Genomic DNA, 19,895 nt, shown 5'->3' on the forward strand with positions numbered 1-19,895 from the left:
TGGAAATGTATAACTGGGTCTTAGTAGATGAAACTCAAGATCAGAGATGTATGTGTATAAATGCACATCTCTGATCTTGAGTTTCATCTACTAAAGGTCTTTGTTGTGGTGACAGAGCCTTAGGAGTGGAAGAAATGGATTCTCTATGGATAGCAGAGAAGGATTGATTAGTTGGTAGTAGAGAAACGAGAAAGTCCTGTGTTATAGTTCCAAGGCCTGCTATGGGAAGAGATGAATTTAGACACCTAGCTCACCTGATACCAGATCTGCTGGCACCTTGATCTTGGACTTCCCAGACTCCAGAACTATGAGAAATAAATGTAAGCCACCCAGTAATGGTATTTTGTTTTAGTGAGTCCAGCTGACTAAGACATCTATCTACAAAAAACCTACAGCAGACATCATATTTATGGATGCTTTTCTTCTAAGATCAAGAAAAAGACAAGGAAGTCTGTTCTCACTGTTTGTATTAAACATTGTCCTGGAGGTTTTAACCAGTGCAATAAGGCAAGAAAAAGAAACAAAAGGCAGACTAGAAAGAAAGCAGTAAAACTGTATTTGTGGGTTACATGATTACATAGAAAGTCCTATGGATTATACAAACAATTGCTTTAAAAATAAATGTTGGGTCTTCCCTGGTGGCGCAGTGGTTGAGAATCTGCCCGCTAATGCAGGGGACACGGGTTCGAGCCCTGGTCTGGGAAGATCCCACATGCCGCAGAGCAACTGGGCCCATGAGCCACAACTACTGAGCCTGCGCGTCTGGAGCCTGTGCCCCGCAATGGGAGGGGCCGCGATAGTGAAAGGCCCGTGCACCGTGATGAAGAGTGGCCCCTGCACCGCGATGAAGAGTGGCCCCCGCTTGCCGCAACTAGAGAAAGCCCTCGCACGTAGTGAAGACCCAACACAGCCAAAACAAACAAATAAATAGCTATTAAAAAAAAAATAAAAATAAATGTTTATCAAGGTTGCAGAATATAAGATCAATATATAAAAACCAATTACATTTCTTTATACTAGCATTAAAAATCAGAAATTGAAATTAAAATACTTATTAAAATAGCACCAAAAATGAAATACTTAAAAGACCTGTACACTAAAGACTACAAAACACACTTGAGAGAAATGTTGAAGAAATACAGAGATATATTTATGCATTGGAAATGCCAATATTGTTAAAACATCAGTTCTCCCAGAATTCATTTGTAGATTCAACAACATCTCAATCAAAATCCTTGTAGCCTTTTTAATAGAAATCAACAATCTGATTCTACCATTCATATGGAAATGCAAAAGTTGAATAGTCAAAGCAGTTTTTAAGTGTTTTTTTAATTTATTTTCTGGCTGCGTTGGGTCTTCATTGCTGCGCGTGGGCTTTCTCTAGTTGCAGCGAGCAGGGGCTACTCTTTGTTGCGGTGCGCGGGCTTCTCATTGTGGTGGCTTTTCTTGTTGTGGCACACGGGCTTCAGTAGTTGCAGTGCGTGGTCTCAGTAATTGTGGCATGGAAGCTCTAGGGTCCACAGGCTTCAGTAGTTGTGGCACACAGGCTTAGTTGCTCTGTGGCATGTGGGATCTTCCCAGATCAGGGATCAAACCTGTGTCCCCTGCATTGGCAGGCACATTCTTAACCACTGCACCACCAGGGAAGTCCCAAAGCAATTTTGAAAAAGAGTCAAGTTGGAGGGCTTACATTACCTGACTTCAGGACTCATAAAGCTACAGTCATCAAGAGAGTATTGGCATAAAGACAGAAAAAGGTTAATGGAACAAACTAGAGTCCAGACATAAACCTGTACATATATGGCCAATTGATTTTTTTTGAAAAAGAAGCAAAGGCAATCCAGTGGAGAATGGAAAGTGTTTTATCAATTGACGCTGGAACAACTGGATATCTATATGCAAAAAAAAAAAAACAACCAACTTTGATCCATCTCTTGCAGCGTCTACAAAAATTGACTCAAAAATATGATAGAGCTAAATGTAAAACCTAAAACTACAAAACTTTTAGGAGAAAATATTTGTGGCTTTAAGTTAGGGAAAGATTTCTTTTGATATGACACCAAAAACACAATTCATAAAAGATAAAAATGATAAATAATGACCTCATCAAAAATTAAGAATTTCTACTCCTCAGAACATACTCCTAAGATGAGAAGATAACAGCCTAGAAAAAATTTGCATTTCACAAATGTGAAAAGGGATTTGATCTGGAATATATAAAGAGCACTCAAAGCTCAAAAGCAAGCAAACAAACCAACTTTAAATGGGCCACAGATTTGAACAGATATTTCATTAAAGATTAACTGATGGCAAATAAATACATGAAAACATGTTCAGTGTTAGTCATTAGGGAAATGCAGATTAAAACCACAGTGAGATCCACCATGCATATTAGCATACATAAAATAAAAGGAATGTCCATATACCAACATTATGATATGGAATAAATGTTGGAAAGGATATTGTTTGTAGGCATGTCAAGGTATATGTTAATATAAAAATATACTTGGAATAATCTCAGTGTATTAGAAATATCTTTCACATAATTATACAAGATTATATATGCAATCGACTGATTTTATTATAGCCACTTAAACATTCTGTTGGTATAGTGAAGAACAGTTGTCACAGATCAAGAATAACTGAAACAGTAATAACTGATTGCTGTAATGACTTCATTCTGATCTTGTCAATTATTTATCCTAAAACCTAACAAAAGTTGGAAATAGAGAATATTGCTTTCTCTCTGTTTAGAAATTTTCACAGAATATATATGGTTGGAAGACTAAAGCAAAAAGAAGAAAAATTATGTTGATGTCATTCACAATGTAACAGAGGAATTTAAGAAGCATATATTTCAAGGACTATTAACATAATTTCCTACAAAACAAAAACAAAATAATACATTTTAGGACTGCAAGCAGTTCTTTCAAGCTTCATGCTTAAAGATTTCAGAGATGCTTAAATACAAACTTTAAAAATAAAGCAAAACACTGATATTATGAAATTTTCCTTTTTATACTTGACTGAAGGAAACCTCAAAAGTAATCATTGGATTTGGATATAGAGGAAGACATAGTTAGAACTGGTCTTCTTGAGACATAGGTTAAACTTGCTTAGCTAAAGTTTTGTTCAGTTCTCTTCCAAGGACAGCCTTTACAAACATTTGTATAAGTTATGTAAAAATTCAGAAATGTAGCTTTCTACTCATTTTTTTAAATTTCCATTTTAAAGAAAGCTGAGTAAAAGAAGACATTCCACATTTTCTAAAGAAAATGCATATGTTCAGGTGATTCTAAGTTCTTATTTTTTGTGGTTAATAATTATTTTTAAGTATCACATTCTGATTCTACCTATGTCATCATACCATTCTTCAATGCAAGGATCAAGTAATTTTTAAATATTTTCCTTTTAGTTAATCTGTGTAAACTGTGGAAGAATAATCAAACTTGGAAATAGATATGTTCTTCTAAATTCCGGAAAAATAATCTTCTAGTTTAAAAAATACTAATGAATATACTACTGGTTTAAAAATATTTCCATTTTAAAGAGAAAAAACTAAGATGTATTAATATGCTAGTTCTTAAGACTTTTTAAATTTAAATTCACAATTAACATGTAGAAAAGTACCTGGCTCTCATAGGTACTCAACATTTTTTTGTAATTTGGGAGGTTGAGGACATCTGCAAATCTTGGTTTCTGTTTATATATTGAAATTATGCAAGATTCAGAAAAGGAGCTGATGAATCTGCATGTTTTCAAACTTGGAAATTTGTATCATAGATATTTTCTATACACTTATAGTTTGGTAAATCTTTGCTCTTAACAACTGATAATATTACAGTTAAAAAAAAAACACTTAAGTGGATTCCCTATAAAATCTGTCCTTTTCTAATATTCAGTCAACTCTGGAAAACTTAGTTTTTTCTTTATAGGAAGTGAAGTATATATAAATTTGAAATTTATTGGTATCAAAAATGTAAAGCATTCAACCTTATTTTTGAATACTCTTTATGTGTGTTATTACATCCTCGTTTTTAACAATACTGTAGCATACTTTTACGAAATTTATAAGTGCTTATATTTTCTTTTTAAAGAAAAGGCTTCAAGGTTAATAAAACCTACTTCTCTGTTTAAATTTCAATTAATTTTTTTTCTTAATTCTGTCTGTTGGTGAGTTATGTTCATTTTCTACCTTTTCGAGGTCTCTGGTTCACTTATTATTTACATTGTTTGTAGTTTTCTTATCTATAAATGTATTTAAAGTAACTTTGAGTATAGATACGGTCACATCCCACGGGTTTTGTTTTATACTGCTCATTCACTTCATCGTGCTCTCATTGTTTCACTGAAGGAGAAAATAGGTAGTATGTAACATAAATATTTTGTTAATGTCTAATTTATTACATTTTTACCTGAGCTGTAGCCCTATATGATTTGTTACAAACTTCTCCACACCTTCCTCAACTTGATAGTTCAATGTTTAACTATTGTTTTTAAATGTGTGGTGTTTTATTCACTGTGTATTTTCTGATGCACAATAAATGATGAATGGGGATTTTTAAAAAACTTACATTCTTCAAATATGAATTTTCTGATTAAAAGAGACTTATGGCTAAAGAACTTCCCACATACCTGACATTCACAGGATTACTTTCTCTTTTGCTTTCTTTTATGTAAGTTAGAATTAGCTTAAACTAAAGGGTTTCCAAAATTTCTCTACTTTGATGGTTGCTAGCCAGCATGAATTTTCCAATTACTAATAATTGATAGGTAGTGTTGGGAAGCTTTGCTACATTATCATATTAATATGGTCTTTAATGTTGAATGTGATGGTGTTGAATCTGCTGATGAATGTAACATGAATTGAACCAAAAAGCGTTTCCACATTTCACAAGGTTGTACATGATTAGCTGATGTTCCTTGAGGGATGAGACCAGTGAAGTCTTTGCTTCACTTATTTATAGGGATTTTCCATAGCATGAATTCCTTAAAGTTGAGGAAGATGAGAGTGCCCGAAGGCCTTCCCACATTTCTTACATACATTAGGAATGAATTTTCTTATGTCGAGTAAGTTGTGAGCACTGACTAAAGGCTTTCCCACATTCCTTGCATTCATAAGGCTTCTCACCGGTGTGAATTATCTGGTGTTGTTTAAGCTGTGAGCCCTGCCTAAAGTCCTTCCCACATTCATTACATTTATAGGGTTTCTCACCAGTATGAATTCTTTGGTGGTGGTTAAGCTGTGAGCCCTGCCTAAAGGCTTTCCCACAAACCTTACATTTGTAAGGTTTCTTACCAGTATGGATCCTCTGATGTTGAGGAAGATATGAACGGTGGCCAAAGGCCTTTCCACATTCATTACATTTATATGGCTTCTCACCAGTATGGATTCTTTGATGTTCATTAAGTTGTGTGATACCTCTAAAGGCCTTTCCACATTCCTTACAGACATAGGGCTTTTCTCCAGTATGAATTCTCTGATGTTTAATAATCAGTGATAAGTAACTGAAAGCTTTTCCACATTCAGTACATTGATAGGGTTTTTCACCAGTATGAGTTCTGTGATGCACGTTAAGTTGTGAGAGCCGAACAAAGGTTTTTCCACAATCCTTACATTCATGGGGTTTCTCACCAGTATGAATTCTCTGATGTCTGGTAAAGAGTGAAACAGAACCAAAGGCCTTTCCACATTCTGTACATTCATAGGGTCTTTCCCCACTATGAGTTCTCTGATGTTGAGGAAGATAGGAACGGCGATGGAAAGCCTTCCCACATTGCTGACATTGATAAGATTTCTCACCAGTATGAATTTTCTGATGACTAAGAAGACATTTCTTCTGCCAAAAACCTTTTCTACATTCATTACACACATAGGGTCTACTTCCAGGTGGAACGTTATGAAGCAGGTTATGGGATGTTTGCTGTCTCAAAGCAGGTATTTCTTCATGAGTGATTATGACTTGACTGGAACTTCCTTCCTCATTTCTGTGATATGTTTCAAATGTGCCTTCACATTCCCAGTCATCTTGGAAACTGGGGTTCTCAGGATCTTTGTTTATAAATTTTTCCATTTTCTCCCATTGGGATACCCAATCTGAAAAATAATGAAAAAGCAGAGATGCTTTAGTTCCTGGTGTCAGTTAGAGCTTCTTTAGTAGAAATAGTTTTAAACTGAAAATAATGCTTATGAAAAAAGTTAAGTGTTCCATACAGCTCCCAAATGTGACTAAGCAGTTCCTGTTCTCCAAAATCCCCAGAGTTCCTGCTTTAGCAGGAAGGATGCAGCCAATCAGCAATGCATGCCTGAAACATTGATGGGATACTAGGTGGGCTCTGACCTGAAAGAGCTGCCCCCATGGCTGCAAGGACCAGACACAACCTCATCAGAGCAGCACGCAGGATGAGGTTGGGTGCCCTTGGCCAAGGAGCAGTGCACAAGCCCAAACCGGGAGCAAGAACAAGATAACAGCATATATTGAGAGAGGACATAAGTATGGCTTAAAATGCATCAAGAGATCAAGGAAGAAACAAAAAATCTTAACTGCTGAAAGGAAAACAAACCAAGCAAAGGACACTGACAAAGAACTAAATATAAATTCTAGCAATTGAAAGTACAGTGACTGTAGTTAGTTTTGTCAACTGGCATTCAGTATCCATTCCCACCTCCTAGTTGGCCTTCCTCTACTTAGGCTGGGAAAGTAATTTTCCAGCTCCTGGCACTGAGGACTCTGAAGGGAACTAAGTTTCCACCCTTTAGGTGCACTTGTGTGAAATTCAGATGACAGAAGCAACATTTTCTGCTACTTTGGCTATCAAAAGGTGGTTGCCGGCCTCTTCACTCCAGTTTCGAAGTATGTGTGGCAGCAGTGGTGGTGGTTTCATCGCCTTCCTTTCTGATCCCAGATCATAGCTAAGGCAGTGTGCACTTGAAGGTGGTGGTCCTAGTGGCAGCTCCTGCGTCTCTACATCTTGGCTGTGGCTGAGGTAGCACATCTTCCAAAGATTCAGTGTTGCCACGTTCTGGAAGGCATTTCTGGAGAGCCAGCTCCTGTAACCCTTCTAACAGTTTTTAAGCACCCATTTCCCATATTTTATATCTTTAAATACTTTCCTAATTTAAAAAAGACATACACATACACAGTCTTAATACTGATCTTAAGAAATTAGGAAAAAAACAAACCAGGATTTCAGGAGAAGATAAGCCAGAGCAACCCTTCCACTAAAAACACATTTAAAACTTACACCAAAAAATCTTTATCAAAGATCTGAAAAAAATAGCCCAGAATTATCAGGCAAAAATCTAAGGAAACTTGAGCTACCAACTCAAAGAGTACTGAAGCTGGTTTGCCCTGAGTACCAATCCTAATTTTAGTTGTCTTAGTCCATTTGGGCTGCTGTAACAAAATACCACAGACTGGGTAAGTTATAAACAACAGAAAATTTTTTCTCACAGTTCTGGAAGCTGGGAAGAATGAGCTCAAGTTGCTGGCACTCAGTGTCTAGGAAATAAATTCTTATGTTGAGCCACCATATTTTGGAGTCAAGCTAAGTTTGCAGCTTAGCTTGAGCCATAAGACAAAAGTAAAGTCAGTTTAAGATGGCATGCGAAAGGAGCCTCATTTTCTCTGTAAACCTTTGAGAAAAGAGTTTAGAAGGAAAACCTCTGAAAGCCAAACAGGTGAGGTGTTTTTTTTTTTTTTCCCCCTACAATGGCTTACCCCTTCTTCACTCAGCTACTAGGCCGCTGTCTCTTCACCACCAACAGCTATTCCCTTGTTCCAACGATCGATCACACTTGGCTTAGAATTGCTAAACTTTCCACATAGGAAGATGAGTGGGACCTGGTCATGCTATTGCTATCCAAATGCCCAGTCCCTTGAGGGGACATGGATACAGCAAAGTAAAGAGAATGGCTTGACAAATCAGGAAGGTGAAGTTTCAGAAGTAACTCAGACCTATTTCCAGCTTTACAAATCTCAAACTGTTGCTTCCAAAAATGCAGTCAAACACTTTAGCACTTCCCTGGAGGGTCAAGAGGGAGGAATCATGATGCTCAGGTGATAGTGAATTATGAGAGGACGGTCTTAACCAACAGCTGAGACTCCTGTCGTTCTCCAGTTTGTACACATCCCTCTGAGTGGCTATGTGTGGGAGGAGAGGGAGGGAATTAGCCACCCACACACACTCTGCTCAAGTGGAGTTGATGGCCACATCTTTGTGGCTATCCTGATAAGAAAAACTAACATTTTTATACTTCCGAGAGCTGAGTGACCACATGACCCTGAGAGGAGGGGCAAATTTACCTCAGAAAGGGAAAGAGGGCACTATAAAAAATTTTTCTCAGATAGCCTTAATGTACTGAGTCCAATACTAGTTAAATAAATCACCTAACAAACACCCATGGATTTACTCATTTAAAAAAGTATTTGAATGTAATCTGCAAATTTATTTCTGACAATGCAATTTAAATACAATTATTTTTTGAGAACACATACATCATTGTGAATGTTTAACATTACCACAGACATTTTCCCTTGTTCTGAAAAATTCTTCAAACGTAATTTTTATTAACTGTAGAGTAATCCACCACATGAATGGACATGAGATTCACGTGTAAGTCTATGACTTGCCCAGTCATTCTTGATTGTAGGGCACTCCTTTTAGATAAGACCTTAAGGTCTTTCCCAGAATCTGCTTCTAGACCAGTGGTTCCAAATTTCTGAGAGGTGGTATACATATATTGAGTCTAAACAGGGTGAGACTGCTGGGGTTGGAAGGGCAGCTGCACCAGTATCCTTAACTTCTCCATGCCTCAGTTCTCTCATCTTTAAACGGGATAGGTGACATTATGTACCTCAAAGTGTTGCTGTGAGGACTGAATTATGTGCTTACTATATTATAGTGCTTGCTACATAGTGATTAGCAAATATATATATGTGTATATATAAATCTGTATGTATATATACACACACATCTATACCTACAGATCTTTCTTCCTCAGTTTACTATGGGGTTATGGCCTGATAACCCCATGGTAAGTTGAAAATATTCTAAATCGAAAATGCAATTAATACACCTAACCTACTGAACATCATAGCTTAGCCTCGCCTACCTTAAACGTGCTCAGACCACTTATATGAGCCTACAGTTGGGCAAAATCGTCTAACACAAAGCCTATTTTATAATAAAGGGTTGAACATCTCAGGTAACTTATTGACCACTGTACTGAAAGTGAAAAATAGACTGGTTGTAAGTGTATCCGTTGTTTACCCTCAGAACCTCCTGGCTGCCTGGGAGCTGCAACTTGCTGCTGCCCAGCATCATGAGAGCATCATAGAGCATAGCACTAGACCAGAAAAGGGTCAAAATTAAACATTCAAAGTAGAGTTTCTACTGAATGCATATCGCTTTCACGCCATTGCTAAGTGAAAGAATCCTAAACTGAACCATCGTAAGTTGGGGACCATATGTATATATAGATATCTATATCGACATGTATCAGATCTATTTATCAATGGATATCAGTCAGTCTCTATCTTTCTCTAAACACACACACACTCTCTCTTCCTGAACTAACTCTAGTCAGGCTCCTCTAGGCCCCAGTCTTGGGCTCTGTCCTTCACCCATTTAGTCCAGTTTTAGGAAGAATTCCCCTAGGTCAGTTTATCAAGAACACCACCACCCGCCCCAATCCTTAACATCTCATCACTCTCGCCAGCCCTCAGCAAGAATCCTATCAAAGTCTTTTTAGCCAGATTCTCCCTCTTACCCTTGATGGTTCGTTTTAGTAACCGTATATCCAGTGACACCGCCCCCCTTCACTATAAATCCCCACTTGTTCTTGTATTTGGAATGGAGCCCAGTTATGGACAAAGGTCTCTCACCCTACGGCAATAATTCCTGAATAAAGTTTGCCTTGAGAAGCTTTCGATTCTGTCCGGCTCTGGTATTTTTTGACAATATACTGGGGAAGGCTCAGATAACTTTGGGAATCCATACAACTATAGTCCTCTTCCTAAGAGGAAAAAAAAAAAAAAAAAAAAAAGGCAAAACTGCCCCAAACCTTAGGTGGTTTGTGGGGTCTACAAATCCCAGATTAAGAATCTTTAAGAAGGAAAAGACGCTGGGATCCATTTGTCGCTGGACACATTCCCTGCCGCCATGGTCTCTGAGAAACGTAGTCCAGAAGCAGGATAGCCAGAACTTGGTCATCCCATAACCATCCCCGAACCCCCAAAATACCTTCCCTGCCACCTATAAAGAGCTCGGCCCCGGCCCCGGGCGGAGCGGAACATCGACCCGCTCTAACGCGGAAACAATCGCCCGGAAGCAAAACGCGCGAAGGCGCCGCGGACGAACCCGCTTCTAAACTCCAGGGAGCTTGGGCTCCTCAGCTGGAGAACACGGAGGCATCCGAGAGCGGCCCCACCGCAGTGCCTCCTGGGAAATGTAGTCCAGAGCCGGAGGGCCGGTCGCCCGAAGAATGCTGGGAAGACAAACCCGGACCGTGATTGGGCCCCCGGCTGCAGTTGGCTTTTGGGAGTGCAGTTCGGCGTGTCGCCCTGGTCGAGCTGGAGCCCGGTCTTCCATCTCCTCAACCTTGGCCCCGTCTGACCGCCCAGAACCGAATCTTCCTCCGTGAGTTCTGCCTGTGGGCCATGACCTGTCCTGCGTACTGCTCCGGGTATGAGCTGTGGGGCAGCCTGTGTGTGACAGAGGGGAGGCTGTGGGTCTGTGACGTGAGACGGTTTGGTCCAAGACGGTGCCAGTGACTGAGGGTGGGGAGAGGCAGGTGAGTGGATACACCTGCCTCTGTGTGGGTGGCGGATGGGATTCTGCGACCGTGGCGGAGCGTGACCGTGCGAGGAGGGCTTTGTATGTGACGTGTCTTTCTGTGTGACCGCAGGTCTTAGAATGTGTGGCCTTGGTTATGTGTGAAAAGTTGGTGTGACTCTCAACCTTCCTTCAGTCTATCAGTGTGACCGGAGTTGTTCAGAAACTGTAGGTTTAAGATAATAACATGAATGTGGGTTTCTGTTTGGTTGCCTGTGGGATTGTGATAACTACTTCCAGGTTTGCTTTCCCCACTTACAACTAGAGTAATAACGCCGAATTTCTTATTACCCTGAAGTTCTGCAGCAAAGCACAAACAACATAAAACATGATAAAAACATGACTTTTACATTAAACTCAAAATTATTATAGAGAAAAATTCAAAATCAGCCTAAAATGTTAAAACATGAAGATGGGTTTCAAAACAATTTCTTATCAATAGTATGGTACGGCCTGTCTTGGCTCAGCCCCAAACACCACAGTTAGTCATTTCCTTTTGCTGATTGGAATGTACCTGCAGAAATTCAGGAAGCCTTGGACTGCAGAATTAGCGTTACCCATCCTGAAGCGCTCATCTAGAATATACATGGCCTGGTCTGCCCACTCTCTGAGGAAGGACGCTTTCCCTCAGAAGGTCTCGAAGCTTGCCCAAGGCAGCGGTTTCTCCCTGAGCCAGACCCAGAACTCAGTTTCTATCCCTTAATATAGTTTTGTTTTCATCTGGCCTCATGGCTTCTGTGATGTCATGAAGCAAATGTCTGCTATCTCTGATATTGCTTTCTCTAAGGAGTTTACCACCTTGATTCCACCTATATGGGGCTGGAATAAATAGAGGAACATTTCCCTGTAGGCCTTGTATTTCATGGAAGGAAATTTTAGAGTCACAGAGATCTGACTGTAAATACCAACTCAACCACTCACATTCTACAAGTCACTTGTAGTTTGTGGTTTTCAGCAAGTCACTTTTCTACATGTCTTATTTTTTCTCCTACAAAGAAAATCTGACTGCAAGGTTATTTTGAGGAATTACGATTACTGATATTAAAAGTGATAAGTTAGCATAAAGAGGTTGAATCTCACACTTTAGTTGTTACTGCATCCCTTTTACATCTTCAAGTTTTTGAATCATGAGGATATACTGCTTATTCAAAATATCAAAGATATTTAAGCAGAAATAAAAGAGAACAATTGAGAAGTACTGAACAGTATTTAGAAGAAAATTATCTTGGGCTAAAAAAAAAAAGACAGGAGATATTTAAACATATCCTGCTAATAAGTTCCTGGATTCTAAGGATAGAAAGAAACTCTTGCCAAATGCTGGGACGGAAGCAGTTACTGTGGTAGGCGGAATTATGGCCCTCCAAAGATGTCTACATCCTAATCCCAGGAACCTGTGGGTATGTTTTTTTACATGGCAAGAGGGAATTAAGTAGCAAACAGAATTAAGGTTGTTAATCAGCTGGCCTTAGGACAAGATTATCCTGGGTTGTCCAGATGAGCCCAGTATAATCACAAGGGTCCTTAAAGGTGAAAGAAGGAGGCAGAAGAGTCAGTGTCAGAATGATGCACTACGTGAAAGACTCAGCTGGTTACTGCTGGCTATGAAGATGGAAAGGGGCCACACCAAGGAAGGCGGGTAGCCTCCAGAAGCTGAAAAGGCTAGGAAATAGGTTCTCCCATAGAGCCTCTAGAAGAGAACACAGCCCTGTCAAGACCTTGATTTTGGCCCACTGAGACCTGTTTCAGACTCTGACCTCCAGATAATAAATGTGTGTTGTTTTAAGCTGCTAAGTTTTTTTTTTTTTTTTTAATAGTAAGGAATTATTTATTTATTTATTTATTTATTTATGGCTGTGTTGGGTCTTCGTTTCTGTGTGAGAGCTTTCTCTAGTTGAGGCGAGCAGGGGCCACTCTTCATCGCGGTGCGCGGGCCTCTCACTATCGCGGCCTCTCTTGTTGTGGAGCACAGGCTCCAGACGCGCAGGCTCAGTAGTTGTGGCTCACGGGCCCAGCTGCTCCGCGGCATGTGGGATCTTCCCAGACCAGGGCTCGAACCCATGTCCCCTGCATTGGCAGGCAGATTCTCAACCACTGCGCCACCAGGGAAGCCCTAAGCTGCTAAGTTTTGATGATTTGTTACAGCAGCCACAGGAAATGAATACATCCCCATAAGCTAAAAGAAGCAGACTAGCATTGGGTTCCTCTTCTAGAAGATCAGAAGCCAGAATTCAGTGAAGTGACATCTCTGGATTACTGAGAAAAAAAACTATAATCCAAGAACATTCGACTAACCAAAAATATAATTTGTGAAGGTCCAAGAAACTCTTTTGGACATATAAGGATTCGGAGAATACCAACTATATAACATTTATTGAGATAAATATAAATACTCAATAAAATAGTCTAACCAAATTGCATTTGAAATAAATCTGTTAACCTCAAGACAGGGGAAAACAGTAAAAACAACAGTGGCCAGCAATGAATGTTACTCTGAATACTATATTTAAGTTTAAATGGAAATCATGAAAGGGTCTGACAGTAAGTAATATAAGCATCAAATACAGTAAGTCCCCTACATACGAACCTTCAAGTTGCAAACTTTCAAAGATGCAAACATGCATTTGCATATCCAATCACGTAAGTTAGTTCATGTGTCTGGCGTACATTGTCATGTGTATGCATCCTCTCCAAGTGGTTGTGCTTTTGTGTACTTTACTATGCAGTACTGTGTAGAGTACAGTAGTACAGTATCTTTATTTTAAGCCCAGGATGTCTGGAAGCAAGCGTAAAAGCAGCGGTGATGAAACTGGTAAGAAGCGCCAGCTGTTGTACTGTACTACAATACTTTTCAAGGTACTGGAAGATTAAAACTTTTATTTTTGTGTTTGTTTTTTACGTATTATTTGTGTGAAAAGTATTATAAACCTATTACAGTGCAGTACTATATAGCCGATTGTGTTAGTTGGGTACCTAGGCTAACTTTGTTGGACTTACGAACAAATTGGGCTTACGAACATGCTCTCGGAATGGAACTCGTTCGTATGTAGGGGACTTACTGTAAATAAGAGTAAAACTAAAAGCTTTGGACTATGAGTTTTCATTAGGTTAGTAAAATGGAGGAAATGTTAAAGAACAGGCTGTGAAGGAAGGGAAAGAGAAGGCAAGGATGGTCTCTTCTCAGAGGACAGTAGCAAAGAAAACTAATGATGGGTTAGAAAGTGTAACAGTGCTCTCATTCTGCCCAATAATGATTAAGAATGGGGAGATAACCACTACCGTAAGCACAGTGGGAAGTTCCAATTTAGCAAGAGAAAAGGAACATAAGGAAAAGACCAAGAAAACATAAATAGTACAAAGTAAAATGAAAGGAATAAGGTGGAGTTATTACACTACATAAAAATGTGAATTTCCCTACAGAAAAAGAAATTCGTATTTTGAGTTATTAAAAAATTAGCTATATGTTTTTTTATAAGAAATAACTAAGGGCTTCCCTGGTGGCGCAGTGGTTGAGAGTCTGCCTGCCAATGCAGGGGACACGGGTTCGAGCCCTGGTCTGGGAGGATCCCACATGCCGCGGGGCGACTGGGCCCGTGAGCCACAACTACTGAGCCTGCGTGTCTGGCGCTTGTGCTCCGCAACGAGAGGCCGCGATAATGAGAGGCCCACGCACCGCGATGAAGAGTGGCCCCCGCTCGCCGCAACTGGAGAAAGCCCTCACACAGAAACGAAGACCCAACACAGCCAAAAATAAATAAATAAAATAAATTTTAAAAAAAGAAATAACTAAAATGACAGGGGTTGAAAATAAATGGATGGGCAAAAACATACCAAGTAAACAAGGATAAATCATTATTATTAGTGTTACACAGTATGGAAATAAAATACCAAAAGGATTATACTAGGCCAAGGTTGGCAAACTTCTTATCTAGAGGGCCAGATAGGAAATAAATAGGCATTGTGGCCATAGTCCTTGTTGCAACCACTCAGCTCTACTGTTGTAGACAATATGTAAATAAATGAACATGACTGTGTTCCAATAAAACTTTATTTATAAAACAGGCAGCAGGCCAGATTTGGTTTGTTGACCCCTACACTTGGCAGAGTAGGATATTGTTAAGTGATAAAAGTATGATTCTTAAATAGGGGTTAAATTATATGTCTTTATAGGTCCAACAACATAAAGTAGAAAATCTCTGGATATTCAAGATTGTGGTTAAAAAATTCAATTTTAGGAAATTCTGATCCAGTATACCAAATTATATAAGAATGTGGAGAATTTTATCATTATAATCTACTGGCTTAAATAGAACCTTGTATCCAAAAAAGAATATACATTATTTTTCAATGTTATGGAACATATACAAAAATCAATCCTGTACTTAGCCACAAAGAAAAATGTTAAATACAAAAAAGTAGATACTTTCAGGCCACATTTACCAATCATAATAAAATAAAATTTGAAGTTACATCATTTAGGATGCTTTCAGCTGCAAGTTTACAAAATATCCAACTAAAAGTAACTTCAGCAATAAAGGTTTATTTTTCTTAGATAACAAGGCATCTAAGAGACAGTTCCAAATTGGCCTCATAGCTCAGTGTTAGGGTGCTGGGTCAGCTTCTTTGAGGTCCTCTCTTTTCTGCTCTTGGTTCCAAGATGGCTGCAGCAGCTCCAGGCATCAAGTTCTCAGAGGAAAATGTTTAAAAGCAAGAAATGAAAGAGGAGGGAGTCTTCCTAATGTATCTGTCTCTTCTGAATGAGGAAGATCTTTCCCAGAAGGCCCTGTAGATCCCTAGAACATACTGGCCATACACTGGAACATCTGGGCCATCTTGAGCTGCAAAGCGGGCTGAAAATTAGTATGTGACATCTGCAGCTTCTAAGACAAGACACAGATGCTGCCAATAGGAATGGGAATTGGGTATGGCTGCTAGGTAGGCAACCAACCCCTTCTGTCTGTGATAAGTTATAAAAGATAATCTAAAACAACCTGGAAACTAAGAAACAGTCTCCTAAATTTAGTTTACTCTTGGATCAGAGAGAAATAAAAAATGAGATTATTGTAGGATAACCACTTCCTATTTCATCATTTTCTGTTTTTGTTTTCTGTTAATTTATTCATCATCAGGGTGTTTGGTATTCTCTTTTCTGGCTTCTTAAATAGTACATTTAGTATATTTGAGTACTGTCTTTCAGGTTTTCATGTTTTGCATATACTTAAAGGCCGTAAAAGTTCCTCTGAGTAACTTCAGCCACATCACACATTTCTTGACATGTAAAAACTCTCATTGTCATTCTGTTCATTACCACTGATGGTAACTGCATGACTTAGTTTCTTGTTAACCCAAGAGTAATTTGGCTGGTTTTTTTTTTTTTCTTTTTAATTTCCAATAAAATTCACACTTGGCTATTGTTAAAATTATTACACTGTGGTGAGAAAATGTGATTCTGGTGTGTGTTAGAGACAAAATTTTTTCCAACCTTTTCATCTTTGACAATCATGGTCTAAAAAATTTGCATCCATATAATTTTTCTTCAATATGAATTTTATTACTCAGGATAAAGGACAACTCTGAATAAAGGAATTCTCACTTGCATTACATTCTTCAAGTCTTTCTCCAAGATATAAAGAGTAAGTTGTGATTAGCCTAAGCTAATGGACTCTTCCCATTATTTCCATTCATATGGTTGCTTGCTAACATAAATTCTCTGATGATTAATAAGGGATAAGTGCTGATGGAAGGTTTTTCTACATTTATTAAATTCACCTGTGTTTCTCTATTATGCATTCTCTGATGTTGAACGGTAGTTGAGTCATGATTTAAAGTCCTCCCACATTCCTTATATTCATAGGGCTTTTCCTCAGTATGAATTACCTGATGTTGAATCAGTTGTGAGCAATGGCTGAAGGCTTTCCCACATTCCTTACATTCATATGGTTTCTCACCCGTATGAATTCTATAATGTACAGTAAGATGTGAGACCCGTTTGAAAGCCCTACCACATACCTTACATTGGTAGGGTTTCTCTCCTGTGTGAATTCTCTGATGTTGCTTAAGTTGTGAGTTCACCCTAAAGGCCTTCCCACATGCCTTACATTCATAGGGTTTTTCACCAGTATGAATTCTCTGATGTCGAATAAGAGTTGAGCCTTGATTAAAGGCCTTCCCACATTCTTTACATTCATAGAGTTTCTTGCCAGTGTGAATAGTGTGATGTTGAATCAACTGAGAACGATGACTAAAGGTCTTCCCACATTCCTTGCATGCATAGGGTTTTTCACCAGTATGAATTCTATAATGTACTTTAAGATGTGAGATCCGATTGAAGGCCTTGCCACATTCCTTACACTGATAGGGTTTCTCACCAGTATGAATTCGTTGATGTTCAATCAACTGTGAGCTTCGACTAAAGGCCTTTGCACAATCCTTACATTCATAAGGTTTCTCACCAGTATGAACTCGCTGATGTTGTATGAAATTTGAACCAGAATTGAAGGCCTTTCCACATTCCTTACATTCATACGGTTTCTTGCCAGAATGAATATTCTCGTGTTGAATTAGTCGTGAGCCATATTTAAAGGCCTTCCCACATTCCTTACATTTGTAGGGTTTCTCATTAGTATGAATCCCTTGATGATTAATAAGGAAGTCCTCTTGCCAGAAGTCTTTTCTACATTCATTATATCCATAGGGTTTTTCTCCAATATGAATTTTCTGATAAAAAGTAAGAGATGCTTGCTGGTCAAAAGTGGACATTTCTTCATTATCGATTATCATTTGACTCAAATGTCCATCTGGATTTCCCTCTTGCCTGTCAAACTGACTTCTGCATTCCCAATCATCTTGGAAACTTGAGCACTCAAAACCATAACTTGTAAGGCTTTCCATTATCTGCCACCGGGGTGATTGTACTTCATAACTGTGCTGCTTTGGAGATAATACCTTAGTATCATACCTGGACTCCAGTACTGAAAAAGAACAAAACAAGTATGTATTTGTTTTTTCCTTTTCCAGAAAAAGTAACTTCTATAGTAAAAACTGGAAAGTTCAGACTCAGGATAATATCTGTAAGCTCTTGAATGTGACTAAGAAATTAGAAAATGGAGTAGAACAGAGAAAGAGGAAATACCATAGAGATGAATGAGGTAATCAGAGAGATTTTAAGAGTAGTTCTAAAATGTTAGTGTGGATCAGAATCACCACTGAACCATGGTTTTAAAAAATGAATGTTTCTATGAAACCCTAGAAAAGACACATATGAGTAACAGAAAGCAAATCATTTGTTGCCAGGGGCTGGGGGGTATGAGTAATTTTGTGGGAAAGAGCATAAGGGAACTTTTCAGGGTGATAAATATGTTCTCTGTCTTTTCTGTGGTGGTGGTCATGTAAGTGTATACCTTTGTTAGTAGCCACTAAAATACTGTACTTAAGATGCATGCATTTAATTTAATATAAATTATACCTCAATAAAGTAGACTTTTAAAAATGATGGAGAGGGGTGACTGGATACTTCTCTGGCCAGAGGAACATGATGGTGCATCTGCTTGACAGGGGATGTGGTGGTATAGGAGGGCTATTTTCACATGTCCACTGGAAGGTGTAATAACACAGCTGTGGTCTTCTGCTGTGATGCTTTCTGTCTCTGAAGTTTAGCTGAACACCGTGGCTAGAGCTAATGTCAGCTGGACCAGTCTCTCCTGGACTTTTCCACTGCCTAAAAGTGACCTTGGAAAAAGGAGGGCCTTGTTCCTTGTTTAGAAGATTAGGCCCAAATTTAATGGGGGTGGCCTCTTCCAGAGCAATATTCTTTGCTGGTTATTCAAACTGCAAGGAAAGGCTGAATGGTGTATTTGATCTTGATTCTACCCGGTACATGATTTCCATACAGTGGCCCGTTTTACTGCAATCACAGAAATCAGTCCCATTTAGTTAACAAAGAATTGGTTGCAGCTTCATGCAAGGAACTATGGGCAAAAGTGAATGGGTGCTTTTGAATGTGTTCATAAGTTATAGACAGAAGGCCAAAGGGGACTTTATAGGGGCATGTCTGCTTCCTGTGGTAGCATATCAGAGACCACTATTGGTTTTTTTGTGAAATTATTAAGCAAAAACTACTGGAATAAAAGATTACTTTGACAATGCAAGATGATGAAAAGTCTGTGAAAGAAGTATCAATTTTCTGGGAATGATGCTGCTGTCACCTCAGAAATTTGCACCACGTGAAGTTGTAAGAACAAAAAGAATGAAAAGAGCAAAAAGTAGAGGTATTGTGTGAAAAGAGCAAAAGTAGAGGTATTTTTTCAGACACCATGTTTGGTTGTTGAAGAGGGAAGCTCTCTTTACGGGTCTCTTTACTGTGCTCTAACAACTGTGCTAAGACAGATTCCAAACACATCCATTATAATGGCCACCTATGAACTGGTGGTCCATCTACTCAATGGTTAGCAACATCTGGCTGCCATCCTATAAAGAAGGGACCAAAAGATTGCAGTGGACCATGGAATATTAAAGCCAGCCTGGTGGACAGAAGAAAATTAGTTTGGGAATGTAACTATGCCCTAATGGAAATCTGGTTTTAGGAATTAAAGTGATAACACATTACTTGGTCTTTTTGGCAATGTGAAAAAAACTGCTGCCTCTAAGTACATGCTATTAAAAGCACTCCTCTCTCCAAACTGCCATATTTTCTGTCACAGACATCAGACACAGTTGAGTTTTGCTGATTTATGGCGGTCAGAGTACAGTGTTTATTCCATGAGCACTTTGCACTCATCTGAATTAAGCCATCTCTAATCATATATTGTGTTATAACTATACAAAGATAGTACTAACTTTCTAATTTCTGGCTTCTGTTCTACTTCTTGTAAAGTTGCAAAATAGCAACAATAATAATGAGGTCCTCTGTATTATTTTTATATTTTCCTGATAGGATCTGGTGCAGTTTTTAGAAGTTGATTATTTAGCATTAGTAGTTACTGTTTTTAAGAACCAATGAAATAATGTCTAAAAATCTTATGTATAGTCTTAGCATTAAAATGTTTTGGTTTCCTCATATGGAA

General features: G+C 38.7%; 1 protein-coding gene and 1 pseudogene across 1 annotated transcript in view; one reads left to right on the forward strand and one right to left on the reverse strand.

Annotated features, from left to right (window-relative positions):
- Window positions 1-19,895, reverse strand: part of LOC118885360 (zinc finger protein 420-like) — a 53,892-nt gene that overhangs the window by 24,270 nt on the left and 9,727 nt on the right. The window contains 4 exon segments of the mRNA XM_036833980.1: window positions 5,016-5,048; window positions 5,050-6,097; window positions 15,638-15,713; window positions 16,489-17,804. Of these exon segments, the coding sequence (XP_036689875.1) occupies window positions 5,016-5,048; window positions 5,050-6,097; window positions 15,638-15,713; window positions 16,489-17,804 (2,473 nt within the window).
- Window positions 17,973-19,281, forward strand: LOC118885316 (annotated as a pseudogene).

Source organism: Balaenoptera musculus, chromosome 19, assembly GCF_009873245.2.
Source record: "Balaenoptera musculus isolate JJ_BM4_2016_0621 chromosome 19, mBalMus1.pri.v3, whole genome shotgun sequence".
Taxonomy (NCBI): Eukaryota; Metazoa; Chordata; class Mammalia; order Artiodactyla; family Balaenopteridae; genus Balaenoptera; species Balaenoptera musculus.